This window comes from Megalopta genalis, chromosome 7, assembly GCF_051020955.1.
Source record: "Megalopta genalis isolate 19385.01 chromosome 7, iyMegGena1_principal, whole genome shotgun sequence".
Taxonomy (NCBI): domain Eukaryota; kingdom Metazoa; phylum Arthropoda; class Insecta; order Hymenoptera; family Halictidae; genus Megalopta; species Megalopta genalis.
The window spans coordinates 8,137,501-8,156,598 of record NC_135019.1 but is presented as its reverse complement, the minus strand read 5'-3'; the positions used below and the strand labels follow the sequence as shown (position 1 = coordinate 8,156,598).

At 42.9% G+C, this 19,098-nt stretch overlaps 1 protein-coding gene across 7 annotated transcripts in view; it reads right to left on the bottom strand.

Annotated features, from left to right (window-relative positions):
* LOC117229120 (lachesin) overlaps positions 1-19,098 on the bottom strand; it is a 593,951-nt gene that overhangs the window by 104,662 nt on the left and 470,191 nt on the right. For all 7 annotated transcript variants that reach the window (XM_033485304.2, XM_076523789.1, XM_033485305.2 and 4 more), the window contains 3 exons: positions 18,114-18,242; positions 9,107-9,391; positions 6,863-6,925 (listed from right to left, as the gene is read on the bottom strand). In XM_033485304.2, the coding sequence (XP_033341195.1) occupies positions 6,863-6,925; positions 9,107-9,391; positions 18,114-18,242 (477 nt within the window). The remainder of the gene's footprint in view (positions 1-6,862; positions 6,926-9,106; positions 9,392-18,113; positions 18,243-19,098) is intronic.

Genomic DNA, 19,098 nt, shown 5'->3' with positions numbered 1-19,098 from the left:
AGTAATACAGCTGTGAGAAAATATATGCGGACACCTTTTAAAACGGAACAGCTTTTCCAATATTGGACCAAGCGACTAGAATGTTTTTTTAACCGGACAAAAGCGGATCGCTGGACAATGTGTAAAAATTCTTGCAAACATTGCATCGAGATGAAATGGCGAAAAGAATTGAACAACTCTTCTCTAATTTTTTATCTGAAGATATAACGAAGATATGAACAATGCAATTGTTGGGTCTCGTATATTTCATTTAAAATTTCATAGAAATCGATTTATATATGGTCTAAAAGCAATTAAAGATTGCGAAAATCTTGAGAAAATTCCTACGATGAATTAGGAGTGTAATTAAAGTACAGCGTTCAAGTTTCCATAATGAAATAAAATTTCCTTGCAACATATAAAAATATGTTCAAATTTCCATGATCAAATAAAATTTCCTTGCAACATATAAAAATATGTTCAAATTTCCATAATCAAATAAAATTTAAACATATAAAAATATGTTGCAAGGCGTAATTTCCTTTACTTTCCTTGTCACCCCATCCAATTCTTTCGCAAAGATCTTTCTACCCATCGTCCAGCAAGCTGGTCCTTTCACGATTTTCAGAGAAATCATGGCTCGTTCGATCGGAATTGAAAAAAAGTTACGACGAGTTTTTTAAACGAGTTCCGTTTAATTGGTCCGCGAAGGGGACCTGTCGCTGAAAAATCATTTCGAGCGAGCACGCGGTCGAAGGAGGATCGCGCGGCGCGTACGTTGACGCAGCCTGTACAATCGGACGAAGCGTGTAACATGGCAGGGAACGTGTTAAACGCATCCATTATGCAAACCGGAGGCCCGGTCAAGATCTCTCCGGCAGCCAGCCGCGACAACAGACGTCGCCCGCGGGCTGTAAATCGTCGATTTGCTCGCGGATCGGTGCCGATTCCGCCGTAGATCTATCGGCCGGCCGACGCAATCTCGTCCGCATCCCTGATTCAGCCCGCCGCGACACCGGTAATTGAATTTTAAATGCGGTTAATTGGGTCACCGGCGATGTAATGCCCGCGATAGAAAATTAAAATATTCCCCGGGCTTCGCGGCGCGTCATCTGGACCGAAAGGGGACCCGTGGAATCGATTATTCCCGCGGTCGAAAGTCGACGGCCCCGCGCAAACTTTACGCGTTCATTAACAAGTCCGAGTCAACGATATTCTCAGCGAGTTATTCTTAACTGGTTTTTCGCCCGTCCGGTTTTTCTGTTCGGCGAACTCCGTCGATCCGATCGACTGCCGGAATATCAACGAAAAGATTGGAACGCTTTACGCGTTTATTAAATCCTCGACGGCCGACATCGTGACAGATTTATTCCGAAGATCTCGAACATGATCCGATGAATATGGATACTGTTCGCTTCCTTCTAATCGAGAGAAAATTCCATTTCTCTGTTGCAGATGTTTTACAATGAAATCGTCGAAATTAAATCGTAGCGCGAAGGGTGAAACTGTTGCGTTATTACGAGTGTTATTAATTCCTTCTGAATCGAAACAGATTCTGTTATTATGATCTAGGAATGAAATAAAATGAAGACGCGCGAGGAACGAAAATTCTTTTGCACCATAAGGCTGAAGAAGTGCTGATCAACGTAGCCGTAAAGGAAATCATAAATTAATAAATAATTGTCAAATGAAATCATAGCGCGATAACTGTTGCGTTATTACAAGTGTTATTAATTCCATCCGAATCGAAACAGATCCTATTATAATCTAAGAATGAAATAAAATGAAGACACACGAGAAACGAAAATTCTTTTGCACCATAAGGCTGAAGAAGTACTGATCAACGTAGCCGCAAAGGAGATCATAAATTAATAAATAATTGTCAAACGAAATCAAAGCACGAAGGGTAAAACTGTTTCGTTATTACGAGTGTTATTAAATCCATCTGAATCGAAACAGATTCTGTTATAATCTAAGAATGAAATGAAATGAAGACACGCGAGAAAAAAATTCTCTCGCACCATAAGGCTGAAGAAGTGCTGATCAACGAAGCCGCGAAGGAAATCGTAACGCAACGGATCAACGAATTTCAGTCAACGATATTCTTTCGATTCGTGCAGCTGTTTAGGGAACTTCGTCGATCCGGTCGAGACTAGCAGAATTTTCTCGAATAATCGAAAGGCTGTAATGGACGAGGCACGCCGTGCTATTTAGTGTTACGAGGCGCATCAAATTTTGGGGGTATCGCCCAGCACCTCGAATCTTATCTGGCCAGATAAGGGAGAGAGGACGGACCCATTGGAAACTGTTCGGTGGCGCTTAACGTCCCGTCGGTGAGTTATGACGCGGCCTGGCCGGGTCATTAATAATTCGCTAATATTAAGATTGATTTCGAGCCGGCGAGGCGACGAACACGAGCCACGGGCCAGTTTCGCGAAACTTTCCCGGCATCCACGCAGTCAATCATCGCGCGTATTACCGCGGGACTGGAGTCGCGTGAAACCTCGGCCGGGGACTCGCCATTATGCGACCGTGTTGCACCTTTTTTCGCTAATCCGATTGCCGTGAAAGTATACCACGCCAGAAGAGAAGCCGAATCATTTCGAAAACAGAATTACCATTAGATAGATGCTACTGTGAAGTGCAGAGTGATTTAACCAGAGTCGGGTGTTATTCGAATTGTTTCGAACAGATATTTATCTCAGGTCGTTATTCGAGTGAATAATTTTTGGAATAGTTTAGTCGAATAATAATTATTCTATTTCTTCGAATGATTCTTTAGTCGAATAATTATTTAGTCGAATGAATTCTTGTTCGAATTATTTTTTATTCGAATGAATTCTTGTTCGAATTATTCTTTATTGGAATGAATTCTTGTTCGAATTATTCTTTATTGGAATGAATTCTTGTTCGAATAATTCTTTATTTGAATAATTCTTTACTCGAATAATTCTTCACTCGAATGAATTCTTTACTCGAATAATTCTTCACTCGAATGAATTCTTATTTGAATAATTCTTTATTCGAATAATTATTTAGTCGAATGAATTCTTATTCGAATTATTTTTTCATCGAATGAATTCTTGTTCGAATAATTCTTTATTTGAATAATAATTTATTCGAATGAATTCTTGTTGGAATAATTCTTTACTCGAATGAATCCTTGTTTGAATAATTCTTTATTCGAATGAATTCGTGTCCGAATAATTCTTCATTCGAATAAATTCTAATTCGAATAACCCTTCACTCGAATTCATTCTGGTTCGAATAATTCCTTATTCGGTTGAATTCTTGTTGGAATAAAATCCTATTCGGATAAATTTCTATTCGACTGGATATTTATTCGACGGTATCGAATAAAATCCAACTGTGGACTGCGTTCCAAAATAATTATTGAGAGAATTTTTGTCTAACATTGCGTCGGTGTTACTTGGACGTACCGTGAAGTGCAGAGTGATTGAAAAAGAGCAGCGTCAAGTCCGAAAGCGTGTGTCGATTAAGTGGGCTGAAAGGGCGATCGGTGTCGCGATTGGCTCGTTCTTGAAAGAGCAAGTTTCTGCGCTATTAGCGCGGCTACGTGTTCGAGGAATGTGTACCAGCCTCTATCTGTAACGCACACGCGCTCGATACACATCGGTCGATGATAATTGGCCGTCGCACGTGTGCTACGTTCCCGCTGATTCCTAATTGTAGTGCATGCAGAGCTGTTTGCTTACGCGCTTCTGCGATTCCCGAAGTGTTTGTGCGAGCAAAAGGCTCGCTAATTAGCGCCTCGTCCTTATCCGAAATTATGAGATCGCCGACGACTAAAACGCGCTCCCGATTCTTGGATGCCGATTTACGCCACTGCGATCGCGGTCTTTCCAATGCGCATTATCCGGATTTATTTGGCCAACCGGTGTTTCGGCCCACGCGGATCGATCTGGGTTGCAACACGTTCGAAAAATTACGAAAAGAGAAGATTACTGCTTTACTAAACTTTCCAAATACATATATTCGACAGACCTACCCAAGAATGCAGTTTTCTATCGTAAAAGAAAAATCGACTTGTTTACGATTCCTACGCTTTTATAAATCGCAAACGATAAACTATGTCCAGAAATAATTTAAATAATAATTACGTTGTTCTTTCGAGATCGAAAGTAATTCTTTTTTACAGAGATTAGAACACGATTTTATCGAGAAAACTATCATACGAATCTCACGGAGAACGTAAGAATGTTGAAAAAGTAATTCGCGTCATACCGCTTAAAATTTTCAATTTTTTAATATGATTACACAAAATGTATATATTTGATACAAGTTTTTAAGATTGATTTTTAAATTAGCGTGGGCGCTAATGGAAGAGAGTTAAATTCTTACGTAGGTCCTAATTGTTAGGTAGTTGAGGGTGATTCGAAGTGCTCGGAAGTTTTTAATCGCTCGTCGAACGAGATCTCTAGATCCGAGACAGATCTGTTGCTCGATCCTCGGAATAATTGCTGTAAGATGGCGGCGGATCACGAACAGCTCCGTTTCGCGGAGACAATTACCGAGGAAACTGGCATCCGGCCGCGGGGAACACTTTAAAATTGCATTTCCGTATCGAACAATCAAACCTGCCCGGATGCCGGGGAACTGGAAGGTAGAGAGAGCTGCTGGAGGGTCGGGTCGAGTCGAAAGTTGCCGGATCGCGTCCCAAGTGAAAATCCACCGGTCGCAATTACCCGATGAAAGGTAACCGGCAGGGCAAGAGAGACGAAAACAGAAAGAAAGAGAGAGAGAGAGAGAGGGCAAGAGTGAGAGAGAGAAAGCGAGAGCAAGAACGAGAGCGGGAGAGCAAGAGGGAGAGAGAGAGTGAGAGTTGGAGAGCGAGAGCGAAAGAGCGAGAGCGCGAGAGGGCGAGAATGCGAGAGAGGGAGAGCTAGAGAGCGAGAAAGCGAGAGAGCTAGAGCGCTTGAGCTAGAGAAGCGAGAGAGCTAGAGCGCGAGAAAGTTAGAGCGCGCGCGAGAGAGAGAGAGAGCGAGAGCTAGAGCGCGCGAGAGCGAGAGAGCGAGAGAGTTAGAGAACGCGAGAGAGCGAGAGAGCTAGAGAACGCGAGAGCGAGAGAGCGAGAGAACTAGTACGCGAGAGCGAGAGAACTAGTACGCGAGAGCGAGAGAACGAGAGAGCGAGAGCTAGAGAGCGAGAGAGCGGGAGCGAGAGAGAGAGCGAGAGCCTGGCACACGGTGTAACAATAATCCAGGCAGGTGAGGCCGCCAGGTAAAATTTCGAAGCATAATGGCGGTAATACGGTCGTGGCCGAGCCTTGTACGGCGTTAATAATGCAGCGTATTGAGATTGGTTTCGCAGCGAGAACACCGGGGCCAGAGCCACAGGGACCTGACCTAGGCATCCGCCCAACTTATTCGTGCCGCTTTAATAATACACCGGCCAATGTGCGCGCACATACAGCCGCTCGGCCCCGAGTAATGCAAAGATTACGTTCGAGGGCCTACGATCCCCTAAAGTGTTCCTCCTTCGAGACAGATCGAGATCCCGGCGACGAGCGCTGATTTTTTTCCGAGCCCGCAATTCGCCAACTTGCGAAACTACGGAGCAGAACTACGCAACAGGGAAAACAGATCTCTGGAACAGATTTATGCGGAGCAAATCTCGAGTTCCAGGCGTCGAAATACATGTTGGATATGGTCGACCATGTTACGAAAATATCCGACCGCCGGGATCGGATCGGTAACGATTTATCGAGCAGAAACGCGAACTCGATTGGCTGCGAAAGATGTTCTAAGTAGAATTGGTCGGCTCATGGTCGGACAGCTGCGATACGATGGTTCCACGGCAGCGTGGAGTAGAATGAAAACGTGTTGGAAGAGTGTTTTTTTATGACTGGGTAAGTGGAATAGGACGTCCCGTTGTCGGACAAGCGGTTCCATATGTGTAACAGACCGCGAATCTATTCGCGTGGAATTTCGTGAAAGCGCGTTTATCGAGCGAGAACCGATTCTATTTTTATTAGAAACGGACTGCGCGCGCGAAAGTTTCCTAGGTGATCGAGACAACGAGAAGAATCGTATCGGGATTTGCGACGTACGGAAGCGCGCTTAAATAAATTTCAAATGTTTCCGATCCTCGAATCTCCTCGCACAAAGGATATCGCAGACTCCGCCGAGTCTCCTAATTAATTAAATCTCCGAGCGAGAAAGAGAGAGAGAGAGAGAGAGAGAGAGAGAGATACTCGGCCGTCCATTTGATCCTGATCTTCCGAATTTTTTGCCAGCGAAGTCGGGAATATCAACAGTCCCGCGATTACCTTGGTTCGGAGCCGCGGGAGGATTCGTTTAAAGGACTTTTAAAGCGGAAAACAGAGGGATATTCTGCTAGTCGGTGTTTAAGCTCGAATTGTGGTGGGATTTAGCGGAAACGCCGAGGAGCGTCGCAGTTCGGTCCGGGACAGAGATCTTCGGGCGATTAAAATCGGCGCGCGGCGAATCGATACGGCGCGGCGAGGCGAGGCGAGACGAGGCGAGGAGAATTGTTTGCGTTGGCACAGCAAACACCTCGATTTTTCGCGGAATTATTTCATCCCGCGTGGCGTTTAATAATCGTTCGAGGAGCGCGATAAAAGGCTGATTCACGGTCGCGAACTTTCCCGTTTTGCTCGTTCTTTCATTTCCGCGTCGTTTTTCTTTCGGGGCGCGCGCCTGCTTCTTCCCGCTCCGTCTTCTCCTATCTTCCTCTTACCGTTCGCGCGAGTCCGAGCCGATTTCGCAAATAAAACGCGCGGAGAGGCCGGCGAGCTAACGAGGCGCCCGTTCCGAAGAAGGAAGCGTCGGAGAGGACCTGCGCGAGAGATCGATTTCGGGGCTGGAAAAGTGCGAAATGATATTCAACGAGGCTCTCTCACCTTCTTTGTTGGCGCTGCTCTTGATCTCCGTGGCCTTCGGCGCCTCGGACGGCTTCGCAATTTCTGAAACAAAAATTATCCACTTTGACGGCGGTCTCCCTCTCCACGCCCTTTGAGGCCGGCCGCGCACACTCGGCCGGCGCCGCGCCGATCGGCTTTCAGTTACGGCCGCTGCATAACCGATCGAACGAGATCGAACTTTGTTCCGGGGATCAGAGGCTCCGATCCGACCGCCTCGGCTAAACGATCCCCGGAGCCGCGCGGCTTATGAAATTTTATGAGCCTCTCCCGACTTTGCCACGCGATTTTTAATTTCGGGCCAGCCACTCTCGCTCCTGGATCTGTTGTTCCCGACGGCCGACCCTTTTCCGTCGCTACGAACAGACACGGGTGAGGTCCTCACCCTTTTGAACTCGAACGCTAACTACAGTGATGTCGCCCTTACCGATGCTCAGATTGTACAATACGAACGGTAACGCGAAACTTTTTTCTTATTATAGTACGGTCGCTACAGTAATGTCGCCCTTACTGACGCCTCAGATTGTCCACGAAAATGGACAATTTGCAAAGAGGAGATACGATTATTCGAGCCTTGCAACTCGTTTTTATAGTTGTTGACAATCGATAGCCATAAAAAACGAGCCACAAGGCTCGAACAATCGTATCCACTTTTCCAAAATTGTCCATTTTTGTGGACAATCTGAGCGTAAATTAGGGAGACATTACTGTAGTGACCGTACTATAATATGGAACAGGTTTTGTGCGTTACCGTTTGTATTTAATGAATCGGCGAGAACGCGAGCACGATGAGAACGGATTCTCTGACTTTTTGATTCTGTGCGAACTGTTCCGAATTGGATGAAGATTTTGAATTAGAACGATTTCTAGGCTTTTAAGTCAATTTTGTTTGCTGATACGAGCACGAGCATACGTTTGTTAGTACGAGGCCACTGTTTCTCGCAGAGTTGGGCAATATTTTATTCGGATGACCGATGAAAGGTAAGGACCAACGAATAAAATGTTACTCGACGAATGAATATTCGAATAGAAATTTATCTAGACAAAAATGTGTCCGAGTAAAATGTTACTCGAGTAAAAATTAATTGTTAGAGGAATTTATACGGAAAATAATCAATTTGAATCAAGATAATAGAGTATAAAAATGGTAGAATGATAAAATGATAGAATTAAAAAATAAAGAATCGTACAAATAAATGTGTAAAATAATTTATGACGAATAAATATTCGATAGATTAGAAATTTATCTAGACAAAAATGTGTCCGAGTAAAATGTTACTCGAGTAAAAATTAATTCTTAGAGGAATTTATACGGAAAATAATCAATTTGAATCAAGACAATAGAGTATAAAAATGGTAGAATGATAAAATGATAAAATTAAAAAATAAAGAATCCTACAAATAAATGTGTAAAATAATTTATGACGAATAAATATTCGATAGAATAGAAATTTATCTAGACAGAAATGTGTCCGAGTAAAATGTTACTCGAGTAAAAATTAATTCTTAGAGGAATTTATACGGAAAATAATCGATTTGAATCAAGACAATAGAGTATAAAAATGGTAGAATGATAAAATGATAGAATTAAAAAATTAAGAATCGTACAAATAAATGTGTAAAATAATCTATGACGAATAAATATTCGATAGAATAGAAATTTATCTAGACAAAAATGTGTCCGAGTAAAATGTTATTCGAATAAGAATTAATACATAGAGAAATATGTACAGAAAATAATCGATTTGAATAAAGACAATAGATTATAAAAATGGTAGAATGATAAAATGATAGAATTATTAGAACAAAGAATTATTCGAATAAAGAATCGTACGAATAAATGTGTAAAATAATTTATGACGAATAAAATATGAGACCGAAAGGAAACTCGAAACAATTCGAATAATGCCCAACTCTGGTTTCTCGTGTCATTCTATACTTTGAAATTGTTAAAGTCCTGTGGAATTTTTCACGGGAAACAATTCAGCAAATTTGATATCTGATTTCCAAGCGTACCGAATTGATTCGTTTCATTTTTTCTCGTAACGATATCACTTTTCCGGAGAGAAAAGAAACACGCGACATTTTGAAGCAATCAAGTGAAACATCGGAGGGTCGAACAAATAGAAAGAGAATATCCGGGAATAGTTGGAGCATCGCGTAGGCGTGCCTACGACAACTGCTGGGAAACCGGTGAACCGTGGCTGGAATCGTTCATCATATTACCGTACAACCTAATCGTGCCCTCGGTGTCGCCCAGCGAGTTCTTGCTGACGCAACGATAGCTCCCGAAGTCGCCGAGCTGCAGGTTGCTGATGGTGAGCTCCATGGTCGCCCTGTAACTGTTCTCCATGATCTTCGTCGTGTACTTGTTGTTCGAGAGTATCATCTCACGCTCTAGGTGCCAGTTGTTCATCGCCCGTGGATAAGCCTCGGTCTGGCAGACGAGGGTCACGTTGGTGCCAACTGGCGCGCCCACCAGCTGATTCGGTACCAAGATCATCGGCGAGACTTTAACATCAATTAACTTTGGTTAGACGCCCGAAACGTTGTCCTCCTGCCACCCGCGATCCGATCCGATCGATCAAAGCGTACACGAGCCTCGCGTACCGTGATCAGTTTTTCAGACCGCCGTGAAGGGCGAACCGATCCGCGGGAAACGTGCAGATCGATCATTCGGTTCAAATGCGTAAACTCCGGTGTTTAAGTAGTTTGTTCGGATTGTTTAAACATTTCTGTCGCGGCGTGTGCTATCTTTTAAAAAATAATTCTTTCAAAAGAGAGCAAGTTTTCTAAAATTCGACTAAACGTCGTGAAATTTTCTGTCGTCGTCGCGACTAAAAAATGTTCCGAAAATCTCTGTTTTCCACGGTTTTCTTCAGTTTTGGCAAGAAATCGGGAGATTTCTGCATCTTTTGGTGCCTGAAGCTTGACTCTGCGTCAACCGTTCTAGGCTCGAATAAAAGAGTTTGAAATCGTTTCACATTTTTTTATGATTCCAGACATAGTAAATTCTCCGTAATTGACTCTCAGCTTGTACACAAAAGTGGACAATTTGGGAAGAGGAGATGCGATTACTCGAGGCTCCTCTTCCCCAATTGTACAGGTTATTTATTATATCAACAATTATATTGTTATTATTATACAATGATCATATTAATAATTATACAAATTTAAATTAATAATTATATACATTATTACTACAATTATATTATTATTATAATCGTACCTTCTCTTCCCAAATTGCCCATTTTTATTTCCAAGCTGAGGATCAATTAGGTCGAATTTACTGTAATTGCAATTTTCCAAAAACATCTCAACAATATTATCAACGAGATCAGAGCGATAAAATATCTGCAGGCAATATCACAAAATTCAAAACGAGTTCGCCTAAACAGTTACTGCTAAATAAACTATTCACCTAAACAGCTGATTCTCTCTCTACATTAATATTACACGTTTTCGTGCTTCACTGTAAAAATGGGTGTTTACCCAAGTACATAAATAAATTGAATTAAATGAAATGAAATTACATACTCGGAGCATTTGATCCAACCAAAAAAAAAAGAATTAGTCCGTTTCAAAAGCAATTTAGACAATTTGGCCGCGTTCGAATGCTCGTAAAAATCCGACGAGTCCGCCGATTATCTATAGAACGAATCGCGTAACAGCGGTCCCGAAGAGCCGGGCCCGAGTCGCGCATCGATCAGGAAAATCTGCGCGACAGTTCGCGAGAGAAACGAAACTGGAAGTTGCCTGGGCTACGCTAACGGTTGGTCGTTTAACATAATCGCGCCATCTCTGCCCGGTTCCCGGCAAATAGAGTTGCTTCGGAACAATTTTCCGACTCGTGCGACCCGGGCCCGGGTTCATCGGTGTGCCGAACGACGACTATCAAGCAGCCCCCACGTCGAAAAACTTTCCGCCAACGCCGGCTCGGCGCTCTCCAACTTTCTTTCTAACGCGAGCCACCCACGCCGCGTCGCGCTACGTCGCTCCGGAACCCCGGAGAACTCCCTCTCTCTCTCTCTCTCTCTCTCTCTCTCTCTCTCTCATTCGCCTCCCGTCTCTCTCTTTCTGCCTGTGTCCTCTCGTTCGCCCGGAATTGATCAAATGTAAATACCGTACCCGGATAACTCGCGCCGCGGAAAATAACCGTGCCCTGTCCGCAGTTTAATTCGACCGGAATAAACAGAACTCGCCGGGAAACTTTGTCCGGAGCCCGGCCGAACCTCGGATTAGGAAAGCGCACTGCAATCGCGTCCCGGCTGAAGTCGAATTGCACGATCTCCGGCTGATGAGAACGCGATACAACCGCTTCCTTGTTCAACGACGGATTATTCCGTTGCCGGATTTTTCGCGGGGTTCGCGATCGCCGTCAGAGAAACGGCGTTCTTCCTCCCCTCCGTCGGAATACCAGCGACGCTCCGTATTAGCGGCGCGTACAATTTTTATTTCAGCCCGCGTTTGCTTAACTGTGATTAAACGAGAGTCGAGAACGTTTTACCTTGCTGTTTGAATATCGTGCACACCGTGTAACGCCCGGCCACCGCGATGGATGCGAATATTTCGTAAACCGAGCTTCGCAATATATCTCCCCGAATGACATCAATTTCCCCCGACGATCAAACAGAAATGGCCGGAAATTGTTTAAAAATTGGTTCGCGCTTTCGAGCGAATAAATGTCGGCGAAAAAAAAGCGAGGATGCCCTCAGGTCGGTAAATCGCGGAATAATTTTCTGATTGAAATTGCGTTGTCTGCGACGAGCCCGATGCGCATCGGGAGCCGATCGAGTAGAAGACTCGTCGACGCTGTTATGGCAAATGCTATTCGAGGCTTTCGGCGTTTAACTCTTTGGGGTCGGGCGGCTTGAAAACTGTCGCACCTTTTGCGCAGCTTTTTACGCATGGTGGGACATGGTTTAACCCTTTGCTACTCGAGACTGTTTTAACTCAAAACTCGAGTCGTTTGTTTTCTACCTTATAGTGTATCCAATTGGTATGATTGTTTTTTATTATATTGTATTTTTATTATAATTATTATTTAACGCTTCCACGATCGCGCTGGAAACCTCAAAAATTTTCCTAAAATTAAAATATTTCATTCAATTAAACAAAAGTTGCGAAACAAACTTATATGGCATGAATTACTTCATCGGCATTCGTACTTTTTGCAAATCTTAATAAAATTAAGCAATCATTTTTAATTTTTCAGTAATCATCCATTCGGTCATCGATCGACTGAATTTAAAAAGGGGAGATCTCCCCATTCGGTTGGCTAAGTGTTAATTTAATAACGCGAAAATTCTTTCGAAAATAGTGCAGCAATTTCTGACGTTGCCCGAAAGCCGCCACTCGAGGGCAAAGGGTTAACACACCTCGAAAAAGTTGAATTTACTCATAGTCGCGCAGTTCAATGTTTTATCGAGAGTGTTTCGTTCAGTTGGCAATGCTACGCGCCAACGGTGTAATTGCATGAACAACTGACAACAAAAATTTACGCGAGTCAAAACTCATTAGTAAGCTGATCGACGCTCTCGATGATTAAGGTTGTCGAATCGTGTGTTGCTGTGAATGTTTGTTTTTCACAATGGTATATTCTGTGCAACTTGGTTTTTCATTTGTTCCTTAAAATCGTGCGCTTCAAAGAGTTAAGTCCCGATAAATAAGAATAAAGTCCCGTTCTGGCAATGTTTCGCCTGCTGGATCAAAAATAGACAGATACTACGAGCAATATACAGGGTATATGAAAAAAATATGATCCCTTAGCGTAGTTCTAGCGTTAAATGAAAACATTATTATTCTTCTTTTCGACTTATTTTTGCACACAAAATCACTTCCCGGTCTGTTAAATAGGAAAGTCCCGATAAATAGGAAAGTTCTGACAAGATCTCGTTATCGTTCGCCTGCTAGATCAAAAATAGACAGATACTACGAGCAATATACAGGGTATATGAAAAAAATATGATCCCTTGACGTAGTTCTAGCGTTAAATGAAAACATTATTATTCTTCTTTTCAATTTATTTTTGCACACAAAATCACTTCCCGGTCTGTTAAATAGGAAAGTCCCGATAAATAGGAAAGTTCTGACAAGGTCTCGTTATCGTTCGCCTGCTAGATCAAAAATAGACAGATACTACGAGCAATATACAGGGTATATGAAAAAAATATGATCCCTTAGCGTAGTTCTAGCGTTAAATGAAAACATTATTATTCTTCTTTTCGACTTATTTTTGCACACAAAATCACTTCCGGGTCTGTTAAATAGGAAAGTCCCGATAAATAGGAAAGTTCTGACAAGGTCTCGTTATCGTTCGCCTGCTGGATCAAAAATAGACAGATACTACGAGCAATGTACAGGATATATGAAAAAGATATGATCCCTTGACGTAGTTCTAGCGTTAAATGAAAACATTATTATTCTTCTTTTCAATTTATTTTTGCACATCGCGGCCTGTTGCACCGCGATCTTGGGGACACCCTATATAATTTTTGTACGTCGTTTTCAACATCGTTTTTTACATATAGTGTTATCTTCGGACCGATGATCCCTTTCAGACTTTTGTTCCTCTCGGCGAGCACTATACGCTGCAATAAAAAAACAATTTCACCGCTATGGTCGCGACATATACTTTTTATACACCCTGTGTACATCGTAATAGCGCGTTTTTCACTGCTGACAAAGCGAACGGCAACGATGCAGAAACGTTGGAAAAACGTTGCCGTTGCGCGTGGCTCGCGCCGGCAAGCCTCGAATAACTATTCTCGCAATTAATCGAGCAAAAAGTCGCAGGTAAGCCTAAACGCGACGAGAACGAGGCTGCCGGCAAACGAGGGGGTTAACCGTAGACGAACAACAAGGGGCGCAGAGCCGCGCAGCAACCATACTCGACGGCAGCCAACGCCGGTATGCACCGGGGCTCGCCGCAAATCCACAAATTGCCAGCGCCGACCCTAATTAACGCATACTTCTCTTCATTTCCCGCCATCGACTCTATCCACGTCTCCCGAACGCCGGACCTCCTTCATCCTGAACCGCCCTTTGTTCCCGACGTCGGTCCCGCGCGGAGTTATCGACAATGCCAGAATTAACCTAACCGGATAGACAGTGGCCCGCGCGGATCATAGAACCGAGTCGCTTAAACCCGCGCTCAGATTACTCCCGCTCGGTGTCTCGCTTCTGCCGATCCGAGCACGGGACTCGTTTGGATTCGATCCAGAGACCGCTGCCACGTGATCGTCGCGTGCGACAGATAGCGGACCTCGTCCAGCGTCGAATTACGACGGTCACTCCGGGGAGCAGCCGTCCTTTTAACGTATCTTTGCACCCGCGTGTCCCATCGGCGATGTCTTCGAGAGTCAAATTCGCTGTCCCTCGATCGCTGAATTATTCCCATTACGTTGTAGCTACCAGGCGAATGCGTGGTTTCTCTCTACCGAAGCACACAGGACAAATTCTAGTCGTTTTTGCAATAATTATTATTATTATATTATTCTTTAATAATGTTATTCTTTTGCACACGATTTTTGAGACATTTCTGGCTAATCGCGAGCGCGTTTAAAGCAACAGCTGCGAAGTTTGCTCAGTTGAACAATTGCAAATGAAGATTCTATTTTTTTTTCTAATTTTACGATATGTATTGATGCCTTTCGTCGCTCATATTATTTTTAGCATTGTATTTGTATTTTTAAAATAATTTGTTTTATGCCGAGGTTTCTCTCGTTACTGCTTGTGCACTTTGGTGTATTATTCATTGTAGATAGGTATATATGGGTCTCTTTTGTGTGTCCAATTAATATGGGAGAAATCTTCATTTAGTTGTGTCAAGGTTATTTTTTATATTATTTTCACAACAATTTTCAAAATAATGTGTTTTATACTGAGGTCTTTCGTTATTGTTTGCGCACCTTGGTGTATTATTCTTTGTAGTTAGGTATATATGGGTTTCTTTTGTGTGTCCAATTAATATGGGATAAATTTTCATTTGGCCATGTCAAGGTTATTTTTTATATTATTTTCACAATAATTTTCAAAATAATGTGTTTTATTCTGAGGTTTTTGTCACTCTTTGGGCACTTTCATCTATTATTCTTGCTGTATAATATAATAATAATAGTAATAATAATAATATACTGCTGTATAATATAATAATAATAATAAGAATAATAATAATAATATTATTATTATTATTATGTATATATTGTATAATATAATAATAATAATAATAATAATAATAATAATACTATTATTATTATGTATATATTCTATAATATAATAATATATCTTGTATTATATATATAATACAAGATATGATTACTATTATTATTATTATTATATATATATATATATTGGTCTCTTTTGTATCTCCTATTAATATGTGGGAAATTTCGGTATCTTATGTGTATATAAATGAAGCAAATCTTTCTTACTCTTAATCTCACTGTTGAATTCTTTAAATGGAATTATTTCCGAGGACTTTTGCGCATTCATAAGTGCTGCTTTTTTGGCGAATTTTCTTCACCTGCAATTTGTCACAACACAGTAACCGACTCCAGTACTCTACCCGACACCAAAGCCGGCTACTTTCCGGACGGACCTCGCAGTCGATCCAAGTAGAACGTACGATCGATTGTCAGACGAAACGCGATCGTCTAATTCCATCGGCTGCTCGATATTTACCATAGAACCGTTCCCCGCGCATTTCCACGTTCCCAGACAAGTTTCGCGGACGCGGGACTACAACTTTCCGACGAAATTTCGTTCCGGCGCGGCACACAGCGATCACGGGCACCGGATTTATAAATTCGTGCGAATACTTCGCGGAGTTCGATGCGATTTAATTCGCGAAATATTAGCGTAAAAATTTAGCGGAACAAAGCGCGACGGAGAGCTCGTTCCTCGGCTTTACCCGGCGTCTCCGGCGAGCGGAACGGACCGGATGGAAATGCGGAGAACCCGTTCGTCGCGAGCGCGTCCTGGAAGACGCGAGTTATGGAGCCCCGTTTCGCAGCGTCTGCCGCGGTCGCCGAAACGCGCACCCTATCGCGGCGCTTAATTAATTAATTCCGATTGCGATTAGTCGCTTCGATTGAGAGAATGCGCGACCCACGCGGCGATAATTACGCGCCGACCGCGGCTGCGGGTCGCGCGGGAACCCGATTGTTCCGGGAGACGGAAGAACCCCGTGACATCCGGGAACGGGTAAAAAATTATTCAGAGGCGTGCGCGGAGCGAAGGGAAGGGAGGACAAAAGAGAGGAGAGGGAGCAACAAAAATGTCGGAGAGACGAGTGTTTTCGAGAGCGAGTCGGATGCCGGTGTTTTCTTGCCGGTCTAAATAAAATATGTCCGCGCTCCTCTAAATATTCAAAGGACACTATTCGACCTGTCCCGGGGCCTGCCCGGTTCCTCGGCACGCACACGGCCGTGCCAAGTGACACGAACGAATGGAACGCATAAAAGGGAAAAATGACCAGGAGCGGCGGGACGCGCGCGCGGAGCTTCCCGGTATTTCCCTCGGGTTTTCCTAACGGCGCATCTGCCTGGCTGGCGCTCCCCTGCCACCCTCGCGTCCTCCGCTTTCCACCCATCGTCGGATTCTACGAAACGAGCCACCCGCCGCGCAAGGCTGCAATTCGTGGAATGAAATTTAAACAATGCTCCCCGGCGCCGATAATCCGTATCTCGATCGCGGTCGAATCGAACCCGCGCGCAACTCTTCCTTGTTTGCGCCCTCGCGGCCCGCAACAATTGCCACGGAAATTGTCTCGTTTAACACGCGCGTTCCGTGCCGAGCTTTTTTTACTCGAATCTTCACACTTTGATATTTTACTAAAACTTGATGTATTACGTGCAATTATTAATTCTCGTACACGTAACAACGTAACAAAAACTTATCAACGCCCATTCTTGCGGTGGAAATTGATTCTTCGGTTCTACATTTCTTGTAAACAATTTGTTCAGTTCACTAAGTAAACATGCAAGCGTGTACCATCGATGGTACACGTGGCACGGAACGTGTTAACGCTAGATTTACGGTGCGCCGGAAGCAGCTGCTTTTTTAGAAATGCTTGCTTATAAAAGTAGCGACGAGACATTTATTCGGATCTTTAACGAGCGTTGGAGAGCGTTATTGCAACGTTTGCCGCGAGTAACGCGCATACGTTCAATGAATAATTCAGAAATGTATCTACGAGATTCGAATGATCGTGCGTTAAAAAACAGTGACTCGTCATTTCGACGGAAACGTCTAGTGTTAATCAGCGCAACTTTTGGATGTTGACGCGTTAAGTGCCGAGTAACAAACATTCGCTTGACATCAAAGTCATTTAATTAATGTAATCGAAACTAGGTACCAATTTACCTTAAATATTTAGTTTAACGTGTTTGTATTGTAGAGATTCTAGTGAAATTCTAATTGTTTGATATATTACGATAGAAATGAATTTGGAAAATTTGTTAGAAATTAGTTGATGAGTATAGACTGATCTAAATTTTATGAGATCAATCGTGGCTTTTGCAATAATCTTTTCGTTGAAACTGAGAAGTCGAGGTTTGTCGTAGTTGTTATTGGACCATGGACGTTTGCACATTGAAATTAATGTGGAATATAATTACAGAAAGTCGTACAATTTTCGAAAAGGTTGCGACAGCTAATTACATAATTACTATTAATGTAGTATACATAAATAATTATAACTTAATAATTATAAACTAATAATTATAACATACTATATATAGTAGTATATAGTATATATAGTAACTACATAATAACTATATATACTAACTATATAATTACTATTAATATAGTAAATAAATAGTATACATAAATAATTGTAAATAAATATATAGTATATATAGTAGTATATAATAGAGTACTATAATATATATAATATAGTATATACAGTATATATAAATATATAGTATAATAAACAATTTCCGGTAAATAAAAAGTGTTGAAATTTAGACCGGTCGACGATTAAAATTTCGACCGGTGACGAAAACGCGTTTAATCCGTCATCCCGCGAATAACGATAACGGGTCAGCGAGTGAACGATAAATAGAAACGGACTCGAAAGTCGAATCACACGCGGCGCGTCTCGTGTTTTTATCCGAGACGGTGGACGCATCCTTCGTCGCGACGACGTAATTAAGTATGCGAGATACGTCGGTGGACGAGGCTCGGGCACGCGCTCCGAATGACAACGGTTGCATAAAAAAGTTTCGCTCACATTCGACGTTGACGATGATCCTCTTGCTGACTGTCGGCGGCACGCCGTTTTTCGCGATGCAGAGGTACGCGCCCATCTCGTTGCGCGTGATCTTCGTCATGTTTAATTGCTCGCCATCATACATGGACACTGAAACCAAAAGCAGAAATTGATTCGGTCTGGTCGACCGTGCAAATACAACAGGCCGGTGCCGAGATAACCCGCTCGGCTCCGCTCCGCTCGGAGCGGCGCGGCGCGCCGGAACAAACAAACGCTCGCGTCCGACATAAACGTATAAACAGAATTCTCCGAAGAGGTGGCCGGCCCGCGGATTTTATCGGCAGAACTTTCTCGCTTTAAATGAAATCCCTTTTTTCGCTCCCGGACCGACTGTGGAAACAAAAAAAAAGGAAGGGGGGGCGAGAGAGAGGAAAATCGCGGGAAAAACCGAGGGAGCGATCGAACCAGCGTCGCGTCGATTTGTCTGTCAAATGCCTCTCGTTTTACTATCGGTTACTATTGGGTTTACAACTAAGTAATTGCCGATTTATTCAATGAAATAAAAGATTTTGTTTTACTTGGAACGAAGTTTAATCTGTAATGTATTTTCCATTTTGTTCGATGACCTTTTGCCGTCTCTCTGACAACTTGAAAATTCCACGCTCGTACAAAGTCTGATCCTTTTCGGCCAAAAACTGAGTTAAGTGAGATTTTACAGCGTCATCGTCGTTAAAAGTTTTACCACGAAGGGAGTTGTCCAGGGATCGAAATAAGTGGTAATCCGATGGCGCGAGATCAGGGCTATATGGTGGGTGTAACATCGATTCCCAACCAATATCCATGAATTTTTGCCGAGTGGACAAAGACGTGTGCGGCCTAGCATTGTCCTGCTGGAAAATGACGCCTTTACGATCGACCAATTCTGGTCGCTTTTCCTTGACCGCTGCATTCAATTTGTCCAGTTGCTAACATTCACGGATAATAAAAAATAACATAATAATAATAA